Consider the following 18,166-nt stretch of genomic DNA (forward strand, 5'->3'; position numbering starts at 1 on the left):
ACAGCAAAGTGTGACACAGTGACTGAGGGGGTGGCTGGGAGCAGAGACAAGGAGGTTTTTGAGGAAGAAGAACATTAAGCTGCAGTCTGGCTTTAGAAGGAAATGGCCTGGGCGGAGGGAGGGGGCGGGAGATTCCAAGTACCAGAAACTTTTCACAAGTCCAAGGCGCCTGGCGGAGAGCTGCCAGCCCCCTCGAGGGCCGATTCCAGCTGGACCCCAGGACCGGCCGGGCCCCCCCACCTCACCCCCGATCCCTCCGTCCCCAGCAGATTCCGCGATCGCTCGCATTATTCCCATTATTTCCTGGGCCGCGGCTGCTGCCGTCGCCACCTCCTGATGATAGCCGGGCGAGGGGGCGGGCTCTCTGCGGCGTCGCGCTGACGTCACGCGCGCGCTGACGTCACCGGCGGCCGCGGCCTGTGAAGCGGGCTGGGGCTGGGGGGCGCCGAGTTTGACTAGTTTGGGGGCCGCGGGGTGTTTGGCGCTTCCCACCATCCTCCCTCCACCCCTCCCCCCTCCCGACGCCGCCCCGCCGTGCCCCGGGAGCGGCGCCTCGTGCGGACCAGGGCGTCCCCTCCGGCTCCCTCAGGGGCTCGGAGTGGCGGCTGGGCGGCGCTCGGTGAGAAGTTAGCTCCGGACGGGCGGGCGCAGCCATGGAGCCCCGCAGCGCGGAGTACTTCAGCGCCCAGGTGCTGCAGAAGGAGGTGGGCAGCCGACTGCAGGCCGGCTCGGAACTCCTGCTCTACCTCGGCTCCCCCAGCGCCATCCCGGATCTGGAGGAAGACCCGAGCCGCTTGGATAAGATCGTGGACGCGCTCGTCGGCTGGGTGGGCTCGAGCAACTACCGGGTAAGCGCGGGGCGGGGCGGGACGGGACGGCCCGCGGCCGCGGCCCTTTAACCCGGCGGCGCGTCCGGCCCGAGAGCCTCCCCCCCTCCCCCCCAGGTGCCGGGCGCGGCGCCGGCCCGCGAGCCGGGGAGCGCCGGGGTCTCGCGGCGCGCCGCCCGCCAGCCCGCGTCGGTCGGGAACTCGCTTCCACCACCACCACCACCACCACCACCACCCAAGTTTTTCCACACTTGTAAAACAATGACAGACGCGGCGATTCCGGAACACGTTGTTGAACTACCGGGCCCCAGGACGTTGTGCATCGCTGAAGGAAACACATAACCTAGATACAGTACAGGGGTTCGGAGACCTTCTCACACGTGCACATGGCTGGTGGAGGACGTTGGCTGGGATACGATGCTTAGTTCAAAGATTTCAAAGAATTCTCCTCCCCCCCCCCCCCCCATGGTGGTTGTATTGCTTTTCTTTTCTTCCATAAGTTTGGTGCTTGGCAGACTGTGATCTCTCTTCTCTAAATCGTCTGGAGGACTTAAACGAGTCCTCGGTTGCCTCTGCTGTGAAAGCTAAAGCGGAGATGCTGACCCCAAGACATGGTCTATATGCTTGGCCTTTCTGCACGACCCAGAAAGCAGCTGAACGCTGCTTCGTCGTGTTGCTTGACCAGTGTTTACCGAGGACTCACTCGGATGTGCTGCCGGGTTTGGTTGGTGCTGGGACCGGAGATGAAAGAAGAAAAGTTTTGTGTGTGTGTGTGTGTGTTAAAGGATGAGCTACAAGAAGAAATGGCTATTTAGTATGTAGAACTGGCAGGTTGAGGTGGTAATGTGGCTACGGAGAGAGACCAGGTAAATAGTCTGCAATTAGCCAGTTCTGTAGCTGATACCAGTTACTTTCCTTAGTAGTCTTCTGGTGGCAGTGTTGCCTTAAAATGCTTTCCAGAACTTCGGCTGAAGGATTTTTAAAAAATGTTATCCTTATATCCCGTGAATAGAATGTTTTAAACTTACGTACCTGGAAAAGAAAGACTTTACAGTTATGAGGCAGATGTAATGGTGAACTCCCTGTAAGTTTTGGGGAAATTAGACTTTTATTAAAATAGTTTGAGGATTTACTACTTTGATGCTCCATTACATATGAACTGTTCTTGTCAAAGTTTTGAAAAAGTTAGTATTTATTACTAGTCATTTAGAGATTTTTTTTTTGAAGAAATAAGCTAAATTTACTTACACTGAAAGAAAGGCATATACATAGGCTGTTGTAGCACACCTCTTTGGTAATATTTATTCACCTTTCATATACTGACTTTTGTATACATCACCTGTATATATTCCTTGTGCTGTATATGTGAAGTATATATCCTATATAAATTCTCTATCTATCACCTCTTTACTGACTTTAAGTAAATTTAGTCAGCATATCACTTCTAGGATATATTGTCATCTGGTGCTGGTTGAGCAGGTTCATTTCTTGGAGCACGGCTGGTTTCTGTGGTAGCATAGCCTCTCAAGTTTTCTGTTATACTGTTGAACTCTGCTCTGTTTGGTGCTGTGATTTTTTGTTAGCTGGTCCTATGACTCCTTCAAGGGTGTGACCCAAGGTCTTTCTAGTACATGTTCTCTTTTGTGTTCCTTACTAGATAGTGCAGCCTGAAACAATTTAGCAACTAGGAGAGAATTGCCTTAAGCTGCCACCATTTAATCTACATAGGTATTTCTACCTATATAGTCAATATTCTTTGATGTTATGCATAATTTTCCTCACTTAATGACAGTTCTTCCACTTGAGAATTAGATGCTATACCTCTTTCTTATCTACACAGGGCATCAATTGTGTGTGTGTGTGAGTTTTTGCACTCAACATGCATGTTCACGTGCACATGTAGTGGGACTTGGCTTGAACTCAGGGGTAGGGTGTTTTTCCTTAGCTCTGTTCCTTTCAAGGCTGATGCTGTACCACTTTAGCCACAGATCCACTTCCACTTTCGTTCATATGGCTAATTGGACATAAAAGTTTTTTTTCTTTTTTAAATATTTTTATTGTAAAAATACTGTACAGAGGGGTTGCAGTTACGAGGTAATTAGTACATTTCCTATTGAGCATTGTTAACCCCTCTGGACATAAAAGTTTTATGGACTTTTCTGCCCAGGCTGGCTTTGAACCCTGATACTTACTTAGATCCTTGATTAGGAATGATAATAGACATGAACCACCAATGCCTAGCTGACCTTTTTTCTTTTCTTTTCTTTCTTTCTAAAGAAAATGATTTAAAAATGTACCTTTCAATTCAATTCAATCTGTCAATTTTTTATGTATAAAAAATTGACTTCAAACTACTATCCCTCCAATCTCAGCCTTCTGAGTAGGATTACTGGCATGGGCCACTGGTGCCTGGCTTGCTTCAATACATTTTGAATATCATCTATATTCTGGATGTTGTTTAAACAACTGTGAATAAGAGCAGAAGGCAGCTGGGCATGATAGCATGTGCCTATAATCCCAGCATTCAGAAGCTAAACTAGGAAGAAGGCTGAGGATTGCAAGCTTGAGGCTAGCTTGGGCTACGTAGTGAGACCTTGTCTCAAAAAACAAAGAAACAACAACAACAAAAACCAAGAAAGGCTCATTCAGTCATTCTCTTTAAGATATATATTGTTGACCTATCAAGTACAGGCTTTTAGTATTCCATTGACTGGATAGGATGGTGAAAAAATAAAAGGATAGATACCATTGATTTTGTGGATTTAGGTTCTAGTGGAGAAGGATACATAGATGAGTGAATAAAACCTGTAGTGTTAGCTGGGTGCTGGTGGCTCACACCTGTAATCCTAGCTACTCAGGAGGCTGAGATCTGAGGGTCGTGGTTAAAGCAGCCTGGGCAGGAAAGTTCATGAGACTTTTATCTCAATAAACCACTAGAAAACCGGAAGTGGTGCTGTGGCTCAAGCAGTAGAGCACTCACCTTGAGCTGAAGAGCACAGGGACAGTGCCCAAACCCAGAGTTCAAGCCCCACGACCGACAAAAATAACCCTATAGTGTTTAATGGTATTAAATGGGCTGGAGAAAAAACAGTGAAGGGAATAAGGGAGTGTTCCTATTCACCTCAACAAAGTGAGGTGACATTTGAGTGGCAGACACTAAAGAAATAGGAATGAGATTTAGCAAATTAAGAGATCCTAGTTTTGAAAAAGGCCAGTCATCATGGCTAGAGTTTAAATGAGAGATGTTAAGAAGATGAAGTTGGGAAAGCAGGTAGAAAGAGCCTTATCAAACACTTTTTATTTTATTTTTTGCCAGTCTTGGGCCTTGAACTCTGGGTTTGGGCACTGTCCCTAGGCTCCTTTTGCTCAAGGCTAGTGCTTTTCCACTTGAGCTACAGTACCACTTCAGTCTTTTTCTTTGATTAATTGGAGATAAGAGTCTCATGGACTTTTCTGCCCAATCTGGTTTTGAATAGCCATACTCAGATCTCAGGATCCTAAGTAGCTAGGATTGCAGGTGTGCACTGGTGTCCAGCTTAGAATTTATTCTAACTATGGTTGAGGGTTTTATTTGGGGGTGGTCTCTTAGTTCCTTAGTAGTGGGACAACAGAAGAAACAGCATGGTAGGGGCTGTGGTAGCAGTAGCAGTGCAGAGAAAGTGGAAAATGTGCGGTATGAGTTATGGTAGGTCCAATAGGACCTCATTTGGGATTGGCAGTAAATATTGAGAAAATGAAAGGAATTAGGGATAATTGTCTTGTCTGAACAAGGGATGAAAGGTTCTGTATCATTATTTACTAAGATATGGAACCAGCCCAGATGCCCCTCAGTAGATGAATGGGTCAAGAAAATGTGGTATTTATACACAATGGAATGCTATGCTTCCATCAGAAAGAATGACATCACCCCATTTGTAAAGACATGGAAAGACTTGGAAAAAAAAATCACTACGTGAAGCAAGCCAAACCCAAAGAAACATAGGTTCCATGTTTTCCTTCATTTGTAAGAATTAGTATATGTCTAGGATAGTCCTAGCAGAGGATCACAGTAGCTCAATAGCTATGTTCATATGACCATATAAAATGATGCTAATTTCCAAGATAGGGAAATGAGGTTTTTTGTTTTTGATGTTGTTTTTAATGTATTGTATGAAGTTGTTTCTCTCTCTCTCTCTCTCTCTCTTCTTTCCTCCCTTTCCTTCCCTCCTTCCCTCCCCTTCTTTTCTTTTTCCCTTTGGTTTATCCCCTGTAGTCACTGTTTTTGATTCTGGTACTCTGTCTTGTATATACATTTATCTGATTTGGGGAAGGGAAGGGGAATAACAAAATGGATAAACAAAGGGTGAACCAATGAAGTGATATTCACAAGACACTATGTTGGAAATGAGCTCTACAACGTGATTGGGAGGGGGAAGTGGTAGAAAAATGAGGTGTTAACAATGTTCAACAAGAAATGTACTTATTACTTATGTAACTGTAACCCCTCTGCATCATCTTTACAACCAAATAAATTTTTTTTAAAAAGGTGCTATATACTGAAATGGAGAAGGCTAAAAACAGAACAAGCTGGGTGAAGGAAGTAAAAAGTTTGGTTTTGATTATGTTAGGTTTGAAGAGTTTAACATCAAAGTTAAAATATTAAATGGACAGATGTCATAACTGGAGAAGTAAAATTTGGAAATAAGTATATATATGATATATATGCTCTGACATTTGACTTTTGCTGAGGACAATCTTGCAGTTTTAGAGGCCTTCACATTTCTTTAAGCAATATGGTAATTAAGTTTCAAGTATGATAACCACTGCTTAAAGAGTCATTGGTGATTCTTAGGTGCTATCTCAAGTGTTTTGTTTGTATTGATCACTTAATCTCTTAAATTGACTTTAGGAAACCAGTATTACTATTTCCTTCTTTTATATACTAAGTGTGCTATTAGTATGTTGCTTTAGGTCATAGTTTTTTGTTTTTGTTTTTTGTCAGTTGTGGAGCTTGAACTCAGGGCCTGGTTGCTGTCCCTGAACTTTTTCTGCTCAAGACTAGTGCTCTACCGTTTTTAGCCACAACACCACTTCTGGTTTTCTGGTGCTTAATTGAAGATAAGAGTCTCATGGACTTTTCTGCCTGGGCTGGCTTTGAACCCTAATCCTCAGAGCTCAGCCTTCTGAATATCTAGGATTACAGACCTGGCTCCTGGCTCTTAGGTTGTAATTTTGATCATTCTACTGACTGTATTGAACCTAGGTAGAATAGGATGCCTCTATACCTTTCCTTCTCCCTTCCCCATTTTAACTCAGCCTCATGCTTCCTAGACAGGCATTCTATCTCTGGTTTTTGAGATGCAGTTTCCTTGGACACTTGCCTAGGCTGCCACTCAATCTACTTTATACTTCCTATTATAGCTGGGATGATAGATTTGTACACCTCATCTAGTTCTTTGACAAGGGGGTCTTTATGAAGTTTTCTGCCCAGGCTGTCCTTAAACTTTGATCTTCCCAATCCTAGCTTTCCAAGTAGCTAGGACTACAGATGCTAGCCTCTGGCATCTGACTCTTATTTCTTCTTTAATATATATTTTTTTGATGTCTTGTTATTTGTCAGCTGTCTCTTCACTTTTCTTCATTGTGAGGATTAGTAGCATTTACAGTCTGCCTACAGCAGCAGTAACAATAAGCTGACACTGAAAAAATGATGAAAATAATAAGTACCATTTATATTATAATAGTGCTAGGTTTAGAAATATGCTAGTATTTCTTCTGGAAATCCAAAACCTCAGCGCACTTGGCATTCCCAAGGACATTACTTTTCAACATCAGCATGATCTCAGTTTTATTTCTTATAAGTTATCATAAAATGTATCAATTTTTAGTTAGTAAAAAAATAGAGCACAGTTTATCTACTTTTTAGTGTATATGAATCTTTCCTGTTCATTTTATCTGCTGTATAAGCTGATGATCTTTTTACTATTAACATTGCCCCTTTATATTATTATGCTATACATATGCATGAGAATTTGTTTAGGTTAGTGGTTTTCGGTCCTGTTACATTCAGTGTCTTCCTTTGTTGTTGTTGAGATGGAATCTTAACTATATACTGGCCTTGATCCTCTTGCTTCAGCCTCATAAATGCTGGATTTATAGGCATGTGTCATTATTCCTGTTTCATGTCCTTATTTAAATGTTCCCTTTACAATCCTGAAATAAAATGTATAACTAATATCTAATATATACTTTTCTCCCCCATGGGGCAAATTGTCTTTATCATGGTTTATATATAAAGTTTGTGAATTCTATGAGTTTTGACAATACAGCTATTCTTCCACATTGGGTGATATGTACATTTCTTTCCTTTTGCTTAGCGTCAGCTGTTCCCTCTTTCCCTCCCTCCTTCCCATCACTGCCATTGAGTTGCTTAGTTTGTTTTGATCAACGTCCAGTGCAGCTGATGGTACCACTGTTGTATGTTTTCTCCTGTTTCCCTCTGCTTCTGTGCCCTTCTCCTAGTTTCCCTCAGATGTGCACATATATACCATGTATGTGGTCAGCAGCATGGGGTCATTTAGTAATGATAGGACCAGATGAGTGGAGGTCCTTTGTTTCTCAAGTCTTGTTTGCTTTGTCATAATATACATACTTTAAAAAATACTGCTATACATAATTTAATCCTGAAATAAAATGTATAGATAATGTCTAATACATATGACTTTTTAAAACACCTCCAACAAATCCCCTTAACAGGATTGGTTTCAGAGGCCTCCCTCCTTTGGATATTAAAGCCCACAGGTGCTCAGGTCTTTTCTAATATAGGCTTTTGGTTTTTGCCAGTCCTGGGGCTTGAACGTAAGGCCTGGCCACTGTCCCTGAGCTTCTTTTGCTTAAGGCTAGTACTCTACCACTTGAGCTACAGCTCCATTTCCGGCCTTTTTTGTTTATATGGTACTGAGGAATCAAACCCAGGGTTTCATGTATGCTGGGCAAGCACTCTACCACTAAGCCACATTCCCAGCCCAAAGTTTTTATATATAATCTATACATACCCTCTTAAATACTTTAATTTGTAGATTTACCTAGTATAATTCAAATACTATGCAAATAGTTGCTATATTGTTTAGGGAATAATGACAAGGAAAAATGTCTATGTGTTCAGTACAAATCCATCATTTTTCTTCAAACACTTTTCTTTTGAGGTTACTGGACTCTGAGGATGCATAACTCTTGAATATAGAGGGCTGGCTATTTCTTTATGTAAATATACCTGTCTGACTAAACAGAAAGACATAATAATGGTCACATGGCTATAGCAGTACATGTAATTGCTGTAATGCTACAACTTCTAATTTTAGACCTCTATAGATATGTGATTGCTGCTGATTCAGACTTTAAAAGTGACATTATTTTTGAGGATTGTGCTATTCTGTAGCTCTAAATTCTTTTTTTTTTTTTTTTTTTTGTTCCGGTTGTGGGGCCTGAACTCTGGGCCTGAGCGCTGTCCCTCAGCTCTTCAGCTCAAGGCTAGCACTCTACCACTTGAGCCACAGCACCACTTCTGGCTTTTTTTTTTCTTTTTGCTTATATAGTGCTGAGGAATCGAACCCAGGGCCTCAGGCATGCAAGGCAAGCGCTCTACCACTGAGCCAACTTCCCAGACCTGTAGCTCTAAATTCTGAAACTCATTTCTTCAGTATACCTAATTTGAATCTGACTGTGCCATATGATGTTCATTGTATTGTTTTTTGTTTGTTTCTTTGTTTTTATTTATTTATTTATTTTTTTGACACAAGATCTTGCAGTGTAGCCTAGGCTGGCCTTATTTAAACTTGGCAGTTTTCCTGCTTCAGCCTCTTGAATAAAGAAACTGGCACTGTGTCAGCTTTTTTTTTCCTACCTCCCATTCCTCTATTGATCAACAACTCCCATTGAGATTTTTTTGTGCTGTTTTATGTAGACTTGTATTATCACAAAATTATTCACTTTCTTTTTCCCTTCTCCTTTTCCCTTCTAAATAGAGGAGTTTGGTGTTCTTTATCTACATAAATAATTGTGTATATGGACACAGACATATAAACATATGTCTGTATCTATGTGTAGTGTTTTAGTGAAAAAAAATATACCATTACTTTTTGAATTTGGTTCGTCCCAATATGATGTCTCCAATTGTATCTATTTTTCAGAAAATGACATGATTTCATGTTTTATAGAAATATTCCATTGCCTGTACATGAATATGTGTGTATGTGTGTATCAGTCACCTTTCTCTCTCTCTCTCTCTCTCTCTCTCTCTCTCTCTTGGTTGGTTGTGAGGTTTGAACTCTGGGCCTGGGCACTGTCCCTGAGCTCTTCAGCTCAAGGTGAGCGCTCTACCACTTGAGCCACAGCACCACTTTGGGTTTTCTGTTAATTGGAGGTATAAGAGTCTCATGGACTTTACTGCCACGGCTGGCTTTGAACCATAGTCCTCAGATCTCAGTCTCCTGAGTACCTAGGATTATAGGGGTGAGCCACCGGCACCCAGCTAGTCATATCTCTTTTTATCCATTCATTTATTGGGCACCTTGACTGAGTCCATCATTTGGCAATTGTGAACAGTGCTGCAATAAATATAGATACGCAGGTGTCCTTCTGATATATTGACTTACTATCTTTTGGCTATGTCCATTAGTGATGTGGCAGCATTGTAAGGATCGCTCTTCCTGCTTGATTTGAGTGTCCATTTGCTTGGAAGGTGTTTTTCCATCCTGTTACTCTGAGGCTGTATTTGTCTTTGTCAGTGAGGTATGTTTTTTTGCAGGCAACAAATAATTGGATCCTGTTTTCTAATCCCAAGTTTCTATTCTGTGTCTTGATTGGAGAGGCGAGCTCATTGACATTTAACATTAATATTAAGAGGTATGTCACATTTCCTGTCACTTTATTGTTTTTGTTATGCTTGCTTCTTTCCTCTCCTGCTCTGCTAATCTCTTGTAGTAGGGTTTATTTTTTCCTATATTTTTCTGTTTGATTATCTTTTTCTTCAGGTAGGATATTTCTATGTACTTCTTGTGGCCTAGTTCCTTCAGCTTTTATCATGGAAAGTTTTTATGTCTCTAGTTCTGAAGGATAGTGTCTTGGTTAAAAGTTGCTTTTCAGGGCCTTAAATTAGGTCTTTTCATGCTCTCCTTTCGTTTTACTGTCGGCAATGAAACGTGTTATTCTAATGGACCTTCCTTGACTCCTCTCCTTTGCAAGTTTGAATATTTAGTGTTTTTGCTGTGTGTCTAAAGGATGTTTGATCTTTTCTTTTTTTTCTTTTTTTTGTCGGTCGTGGGGCTTGAACTCTGGGCCTGAGCGCTGTCCCTCAGCTCTTCAGCTCAAGGCAAACACTCTACCACTTACAGTTTTCTGGTGGTTTATTGGAGATAAGGGTCTCACAGACTTTCCTGCCTGGGCTGGCTTTGAACCGCGATCCTCAGATCTCAGCCTCCTGAGTAGCTAGTATTACAGGTGTGAGCCACCAGCGCCCAGCTTGATCTTTTCTTTTTAGAGAAAAAAGATTGAGGTTGGGGAAATTTTCTGTGCATTATTTTGCTGAATAAGTTCTTAATGTCTTCAGTTATTAATTCTTTTTTTCTCATATATTTCCCATAACTTGTAGATTTTATCCTGTGTGTGTTTGTGTGTATGTGTGTGTCTGTATGTGCACGCATATGCCTGCATGGTGCACACGTGTGTTGCCAGTCCTGGGGCTTGAACTCAACCTGGGTGCTGTCCTTTCTTCCACTTGAACCATATCTTCACCTCTTGCTTTTTGGTGGTTAGTTGGAGGTAAAGTCTCATGGACTTCCCTGTCTTGACTGGCTGGATCCTCAGATCTTAGCCTCCTGAATAGATAGGCATGAGCTACTTGCACCTGGCTGGATTTGATCTTTTGATGGAGTTTGAGAGGTCTTTTAAGTTCTTGTGGTATGTCTTTTTGACTGATCAAATTCCTCTGCTTTTCCTTCAACGTATAATACCCGGTTTTCAACTTCTGTTCTGATACCTAGACTTTCACCTGTTTTGTTTTGTTTTGTTTTTTCTTTTTTTTGCCAGTCCTGGGGCTTGAACTCAGGGCCTGGGCACTGTCCCTGAGCTTCTTTTGCTCAAGGCTAGCACTCTACCACTTGAGCCTCAGCACCACTAAGTCACATTCCCAGCCTATTTTTTGTTTTGTTTCAATTAAATTTGGGAAGTGGAGCTCATGTCCATGATTTGGGATTGGTGGTGGTTATTTTTGTGTTGGGCTTGAACTCTAAGCTTCATGTTCTTACTTGGCTCTTTTGCTCAATTATGAGTTTTTGATTACTCTTTTATGTCTATTTACATATATTTACATATAGATATCTCTGGTTGCAAAAGTCTGGGTATGCATTTTGGGCCTGGGTGTGAGGGCTATTTCTCCGTTAGTTACCTAGGGGAAGAGACTTGAGAGATGAAGCTGACAGCTTATGCCTCTGTTGTTTGGCTCCTATCTGCCAGATTAGGTATATAGCTGCCTCTATCTAATAAATGGCTGTGCTGGACTATTTTAAGCTGCTGTATCGCTTGGTGGCAGATCCTCAATTTTTGGGATACTACAGCACTTTCTGTGGTGGGACACACAGCCCCTGTCCAAGTGCTTTTTTCTCCCTGGCTTAGGGGGGCTTTCCCAATCCTTCCTCTCCTGGTACTGCAGTTTTCTTGTCTCATGTCAGCACTGGCTTTTTGGCTGTAGCCTAGCTTCCTGCAGCTGAAACTTTTGTTGTTCCCTGCCAGTTGTTCTGTCCTCCCGCACCACTTATAACTGATTTATACCCCAGATCTGTGGCAAAGTGTCCTCTGGGCGGTTAAGCTGTTATTGCTTGTCTCTGGGCTGCAAGAGAAACCTCAAGATGACCACATTTTATTGCTCTGTGATATGGGGGATACAGAATGTCTTTGTTTTTGTACACTAGCCAGTCACAGCAGATTGATCCCACCTCCCAAGTCCCTGGATTGGCTGAAAGGTTTGTGAGATTTGTTTCTTTTTCCTCTGCATTTGAGTTTGGTAATTCCTTGCAGGACTGTCTGATTTTACTTGGTCTTACTGTGTTCCCAATTCCTTGTCTCCAGCTGGGGAAGCTGGACACGGGTTCCAAATTCGTTGCCACTTTTATTTTGCTTTGTTGGCTTCTCCATACTTCCAGTGTCCTCATGAACTCCTTGTAGTCTTCATTCTTCCCCTGATTAGAATGTGTTTGTTTTTGTGTCATTAGATTTTTCTCCTTTAATCAGGAGCAATAATGAATGTTTTCAATCCATCTTCTTGCCCTGACTCCTCTTACATTCATTCTTATTTTTCATCTCCTTTCTCACTCTTGCTTTTTGGTCCTCATGTGATACTAAATTTAGGTATTAACTGACTCCTGCCTATCCTGTACCTGCACCAGGGCAATAAAGATGAATGGAGGAAAACACAAAATCCTTTTAACTGGTTTCAATTTAAATTCTGGGAACTTCAAGATGTCACCTAATACTGCCTAGTAGTCATACTGAATTTTCTTACATCATTCATTTTTCACTTTTAACAACTATTTTACATTATTCCTCTATTCTCAAACTTGCCAGTCTCTCCCATTAACACTGTCAACTAAGGTCTTGCTTTCTTTCTCACTGAGAAAATGGAAGGAATTAGAATTTCTTCTCCCATTGTTAGGTGGACACATTTTTTTAGTACTTATACCCATAATTGTGTGTGTGTGTGTGTGTGTGTGTGTGCGCGCGTGCACGCATGCACGTGCATGCACACCAGTACTGGGACTTAAACTCAGGGCCCAGGCACTGTTCATGAGCTTCTTTGCTCAAGGCTGGCAAATAGTAGGACTACAGGCCTAGCCACTGACACCAGCCCTTGATGAGCTTTTAATAATTTTTGGATCTATAAATGAAAGTAGATTTGATTTTTTTTTCCCCTTTATTTATTTGTTGGTTGTAATTTTGGAAAACTCATGCACTACAACCATGTGAGAAAGGAGAATGGGATGGTTAACTTGTAGGTTCACTTTCCTTTAAACAGGTGTTTCATGTACTTGAATGTCCATCAGTGGGACTGCCAAATATGACCTTGTACTTAATAGATTGCATACCTCTTGATAGTACCATTGTGTATTCCCCATTCCCACTCCCTTTAAGAACCATTGTTGTTGGATATATGTCCAGAAGTGGAAATATCAGGTCATATTTTCCTTTTCTTATCTACCTGATCTACTGAGAGTTAATCACTATTTTTAGTTTTTAAGTGACTTTGTTAAATGAATTTGGTTTTTTTTTTAGAATAAACTTTCACTCTATGTTGACCTTTTATTTTTTTATTTTTTTGGATCCAGTCGTAGGGCCTGAACTCTGGGCCTGGTGGGCGCTGTCCCTCAGCTCTTCAGCTCAAGGCTAGCACTCTACCACTTGAGCCACAGCGCCACTTCCAGCTTTTTTCTTTTTGCTTATGTGGTGCTGAGGAATCGAACCCAGGGCCTCAGGCATGCAAGGCAAGCGCTCTACCACTGAGCCACCTTCCCAGCCCCATTTTGTTAAGTGACTTATTTATATAAAAATAATCTGATGAAGCCAGACATAGTAGCTCAAGCATATAATATCAGCATTCAGGAATGGTTGCAGGAAGATTGTGAGTTTGATGTCAACCATGGGATACATAATAAGATCCTGTCGCAAAAAAATAAAACAACTTGATATTTTGCTTTGACAGCATTTCTGCTCTAAATGATTTGACACTTTATACATTCTATTGAATTGGAACTGTAGCTGTAGTGACAAGACATGTGAGTTTAATTAATTAGATAAAATCTCTCTATGTAGTCCAAGCTTGTATTCATTCTGCTTCAATCTCTAGAGTGCTAGAATTAAAGATGTAAGCCACCACACTTGGATTTATTATTATTACTATTACTATTATTATATTGCCAGTCCTGAGGCTTAAGCTTAGGGCCTGGACACTGTCTCTGAGCTTCTTTTGTTCAAGGCTAGCACTCTACCACATGAGCTATAGCACCACTTGCAGCTTTTTCTGTGTATGCGGTACTGAGGAATTGAACCCAGGGTTTCATGCACGCTAAGCAAGCACTCTACCACTAGGCCACATTCCCAGCTCTATTATTATCATTATTTTTAGTTTGAATTTTAGGATTTAAAAACACACTAAAATTGAAGCTTGGCCTTAGTCCCCAAATTGACTTTTAGAATTTTGGTTTTTCTACCTGTTAGAGGTGTATTATGCTTTTAGAGAGAGATGTTTTTAACTTTAAGGGTTATAATTAGAGATATTTGAGTTTCTAAGGAAGTGACAAGGACCAAATTGGAAGATTGCTCCTGTTAGTTTTATTCCTGAGACATAGGTATTCTACTAAAGTTGAAAGATGTCCAAATAGAAGTTTAGAAAACTATTTATGGCTCCATTTGTAAATCCTGATTTTTGCCACATCATGTTCACCTAGCATATTCTTTATCAGCACAGGGGTTATTATTAGGTGTTTACTAGCCAATGCAATTTTAGAATCAGCTAGTCAACTTGCACTAAAAAATGGGGCTTTTTTCCTAATTAGAATTAATTGGACATCATTCTTTAGGGAGAATTGATATCCTTATAATATTGACCGTAAAAATTTTTTAGGCATCTTTAATATCTTTGATGTTTATTTTCTCCAAGTTGGTCTTATGCATGTTTTCTGTTAAATTTACTCCTGGATAACTTATAGTTTTGAGAGTAGTATAAATAGTATTTGTTCTGACAATTATGTTTTCTGAAAATTGTATTTTATGATGTGTAGAAATGGAATGGCATTTGGTATATTGATTTTCGTGGTTAGCCAAGACATGGTATAATTAAAAGATTTGTCTTCCTGCATTTTGTGAGTGTTTTTCCTTTCAGTGTTCTCTGTATATAATACCAAAGTATAATGACGTGCCTCCTTTCTATTATTTACTTTTGGTTGCTTTTAGTGTTTAGGCCAGAATACATAGGATGAGGATGAGTTTAGAGTGTAGGCAAGCTGGGCACCAGTGGCTCACACCTGTATTTCTAGCTGTTTAGGAGACTGAGATAAGAAGATTGCAGTTTGAAGCCAACCCAGGTAGAAAGATAACCCATGAGATTTTTATCTCTAATTAGCCGTTAAAAATCCAAAAAGTAGAAATGACTGAAATGGACTCAAATGGTAGAGCTAAGGGGCAGCAGGAGATCTATACACACACACACACACACACACACACACACACACACACACACACACAACACACCACACCACACACACCACACACACACACACACACACACCAGGAGATCTATACACACACATACACACACGCTGGGTACTGGTAGTACACCACACACACACACACACACACACAACACACCACACACACCACACACACCACACACACACACACACACACACACACACACACACACACACACACACACACACACACACACACACACACCAGGAGATCTATACACACACATACACACACGCTGGGTACCAGTAGTTCACACCTATAATCCTAGCTACTCAGGAGGCTGAGAGCTGAGAGTTACAGTTCAAAGCCAGACCAGCCAGGAAAGTCCATGAGACTTATCAGCCAATTAACAAACAAAAAAGCCTGAAGTGGAGCTGTGGCTTAAGCTAAGAGATAGCACCTAGGCACTGAGTTCATCCCTCAGGATCAGCAAAAAATAAGGTGGGTGAGAAACCTTTTGCTTTTCTTGTGTTTCATGAGTATAGTCTAACACTTCACTATTTAGAATAATGCTTGCTCTGATAATTAGTTAATTTTCTAGTACTGATTTTGAGCTTATGGCCTTGTGCTTTTCTCAACTTTACTGCTCACAGCTGGCACTCTACCACTTGAACCATGCTCCTAGCCCAGCATTTTGCTTGTTATTTTGGAGATATCTCTTGGGCTTTTCTACCTGGGCTTGCTTTAACCTGAGATCTCAGTCTCCTGAGTAACTAGGATTATAGGCTTAAGCACAGGCACCCATCATTCTATACTTTTTAAAGAAAAAAAGCAAAGATTTAAATAAAAACATAAAAATAGGTAGTAAAATAAATTCAGCCACAGCATTCTTCAGCACATAGCCAATTCTGCTCCACCATTTTGTCATAATTCATTGATGTCATATTTTTACTCATAGTGCTTTCTAGTGTTAGGTTTGTATCTCAAGGAAAAGTGTTCTTTAAAGATAAACATGTGGCTAAGGACATGACTAATGACAGAGCATCTATGTAGCAAGACCAAAGTCTTGAATTCAAACCTAACTTCAGGTAGGCAGGCAGGAAGCAAAGAAGGAATGAAGCAAGGAAGGAGAAAAGCTGAGTTAAAAAGTTGGCTTAAGTGGTAGAGTTCCTGCCCAATACGTTGTGAAGCCCTGAGTTCAAATGTCATTATTATAAAAAAAAGTTAACATGTGATTAATGTTGTTGCCCATGCTTATAATACCTGAACTTGGGAGGCTCAGGCAGGATGATTCTAAGTCGGAGGCAATGAGTTTGAGGCCACTCACTGAGTTTCAGGCCAGCCTGGGTTACACTGCAAGACCCTTTCTTAAAAAAACAGAGAACAAACAAAAATGTCATTATATACAATGTTATATGCATTTACAAAAACAATTCCTCGATACCAAATATCTAGCATTTAGATTTCCAACATTTAAAATTACTCTAAGAAAAGTTAGGATCCAAATAAGATATGCATTGTCATTTGCGAATGCATATTAATTTTGTATTGCTGCTATAACAAATTATCACACACTTAGCTTATAACAACACATGTGCTTCTTGAGGTTCGAAGTCTGAAATGGTTTTCACTGGGATAAAGCCAAGATATCATCAGGATTGATTCCTTCTAAAGATATTAAGGGACAGTTTCTTAGTTTCTACAGGCTGCTTGCATTTCTTATCTCATAACACCTTTTTCCATCTTCAAACCTAGCAGTTAACATCTTCAAAACTTTTTCTCTGACCCCTGCTTCATAATCTATCATATCTCCTCTGACTGATTCTTCATTTCCTTCTTATAAAGACTTACCCTTAGGAAGACTCCCTCTTTTAAAGAACTTTGAAATAACTCCCCACATATATGACCAACTACTTCTTTTTTTTTTGGGTCGGTCGTGGGGCCTGAACGCTGGGCCTCGGCACTGTCCCTCAGCTCTTCAGCTCAAGGCTAGCACTCTACCACTTGAGCCACAGTGCCACTTCCGGCCTTTTCTGTGGTGCTGAGGAATTGAACCCAGGACCTCGTGCATGCAAGGCAAGCACTCTACCACTGAGCCACATTCCCAGCCCCTTTTTGACAAAGATACTAAGAATACATTTTAGGAAAATGGAAGTCTCTTTAATTAATGGTATTGGGTGCAAAAGAACTGAAATTGAAGATTATCTTACACTATATGCATAAAGAATTTAAAAATTTAAATATAAGACCCAAAAACATAAATACTTTTAAAGAGCCAGCCCAAGTAGCTGATTCTTGTAGTCCTTGCTATTCAAAAGACAGAGATTAAGAGGATCTTGATTAAAAGCCAGCTGGGGCAAAAAGTCTAAGACCTCTTTATCAACAAGGTTGGGCATTTGTCTATCTACTGTCTGTCTGCTTGTCTGTCTGTCTGTCTGTCTCTGTCTGTCTATCATCTGTCTGTCTGTCTGTCTATCTATCTATCATCCCATTTATGGGGGAAGTGTAAATAAAATAAATCTGAGACCTTATTCAAAAAAAGAAGAAAACTAAAAGGGCTTGGGGGCATGGTTCAAATGGTAAAGCACCTGCCTAACAAGGACAAGACTGTTCATATACCAGTACCATCCAAAAAAAAAAAGCACCTCTTGGAAGAAAGCAGAAAATTTGTCTTAATATTTATCTTAGCAATGGTTTTTCTGGATTTAATACCAAAAGCACAGGCAAACTAATAAAAATCAAGTGGGACTACATTAAAAAGTTTCTGCATAGCATAAGAAACAGCAAAACAACAGCAGCAAAAAACCCAGCCTACTGTGGAACAAAATAATTGCAAAGCATATACTTATCAAAGTTAATGTCTGAAATGTATACGGAGCTCATATAACTGAGTAACATAAAGACACATAAAATACCACCCCCCAAAAAAACAAAAAAATGTGAAATTGCTGAAGTATGTGAAAAGATGTCAAAAGAAGACATCAAACTGGCCTGTAGATTAGGAAAATTGTTAAACATCAGTAACCATCAAGGAAGTGCAAATCAAAGCCATATGCAGGGTCATATCCAACTTGTTATATTTCTTGTCAAGAAATCAGAGTAATTGTAATTGATGGTGAGGA

At 40.7% G+C, this 18,166-nt stretch overlaps 1 protein-coding gene across 9 annotated transcripts in view; it reads left to right on the forward strand.

Annotated features, from left to right (window-relative positions):
• Positions 1-531: 531 nt before the first annotated feature.
• The window catches only part of Clasp2 (cytoplasmic linker associated protein 2), a 209,233-nt gene continuing 191,598 nt past the window's right edge, over positions 532-18,166 (forward strand). For all 9 annotated transcript variants that reach the window (XM_042666378.1, XM_042666383.1, XM_042666381.1 and 6 more), the window contains exon 1: positions 532-848. In XM_042666378.1, the coding sequence (XP_042522312.1) occupies positions 654-848 (195 nt within the window). In that variant the 5' untranslated portion in view covers positions 532-653. The remainder of the gene's footprint in view (positions 849-18,166) is intronic.

The sequence above is a fragment of the Dipodomys spectabilis genome, unplaced genomic scaffold, assembly GCF_019054845.1.
Source record: "Dipodomys spectabilis isolate Male_0828 unplaced genomic scaffold, ASM1905484v1 ptg000365l, whole genome shotgun sequence".
Lineage (NCBI taxonomy): Eukaryota > Metazoa > Chordata > Mammalia > Rodentia > Heteromyidae > Dipodomys > Dipodomys spectabilis.